At 60.0% G+C, this 1,004-nt stretch overlaps 1 protein-coding gene across 1 annotated transcript in view; it reads right to left on the bottom strand.

Moving 5' to 3' along the window:
• Window positions 1–295: 295 nt before the first annotated feature.
• The window catches only part of MSRB1 (methionine sulfoxide reductase B1), a gene marked incomplete at both ends in the record, with an annotated part of 3,415 nt that continues 2,706 nt past the window's right edge, over window positions 296–1,004 (bottom strand). Inside the window, 2 exons of the mRNA XM_009700005.1 lie at window positions 296–334; window positions 954–966. Of these exons, the coding sequence (XP_009698307.1) occupies window positions 296–334; window positions 954–966 (52 nt within the window). The remainder of the gene's footprint in view (window positions 335–953; window positions 967–1,004) is intronic.

The following is a 1,004-nucleotide window of genomic DNA, read 5'->3' on the forward strand; positions in this document are numbered from 1 at the left end:
CCCGGCTCTGGCCGGATTTCCAGGAAAATGTCCCATCCCTATTTAAACCTTCCCGAGGGGGTTTTGGCTCCGGGTAATTTTCTTTCTCGTTGCTGCAACGGGAGGGCCGCTGCGTGCCCACCCCAGCACCATCCTTCCCTCCCCGCAACGCCTGCAGACGGGTTAGGAAAAGCACTTGCACCCTCCCGTGCCTGCATCCACGAACTGCAAGGCAGCGTGGAATCACGGCTGGGTCACCCGTGGCACATGGTGCTGGGCAGCCCACGAGTGGGAGAAATCATCGCCGCCCCCTCACCGCTGGCACCCCCAAGGAGGTTTCCTTCCACTGCGGCATCTAAGGGGTAACAACCCCAAAAATACCTTCCGTCCCAGCGCCGCAGGCGAGGGGCAGCGGGGCCGGAGGCGTCCCAGGGAGGGGTGGTCCCACGGGTGGGAGGCAAAGGGGCAGCTCCTGCACCCCGGGGCTCGCGTGGAGGGGGCTGGAGCAGGGGCAAAGCAGCAGATCAGAGGATTAAGCGGTCGAAAAGCAGCTTGAACCTTCAGGCTGGAACCTGATTAATGATTAGTAATTAGCACCGGCGGCCGTCCCGTGCAGGGGGAAGGCGGTGAGGGCGATGCCACGGGGCAAGAGCCAGCGGAGCGGGGAGATGTGGCGCCGGCTCCTGTGCTCCAGAGCGGACTTTACCCCCTTGGAGCGGGGAACTGGAGTCTGGCAAAACCCAGCTTAAGTCTCCAGCTTCCGTGAACCCGGTATCCAGCTCTGGTGGGGTGAAGAGACCTTTGCAAGGCAGAGGGGGTTCCAGCTTCCAGTCTTGCACCAGTTTCATAGGGGAGACTATTGAGAAACACCACTAAAACTCACACCCCTCTGCCCCGAAAATCCTGCCAGCCCAGAACGTACCAAGAACACACTGTGAAACAAGCTAAAGCCAGCTTCAGTTGGGCAAAAACACGAACTGGAGTGAAAAGGAAACCTTCTCCGATGAAAGTTTTGACCCCAGGAA

The sequence above is a fragment of the Cariama cristata genome, unplaced genomic scaffold (genome assembly GCF_000690535.1).
Source record: "Cariama cristata isolate BGI_N322 unplaced genomic scaffold, ASM69053v1 scaffold18645, whole genome shotgun sequence".
NCBI classification, from domain to species: Eukaryota; Metazoa; Chordata; class Aves; order Cariamiformes; family Cariamidae; genus Cariama; species Cariama cristata.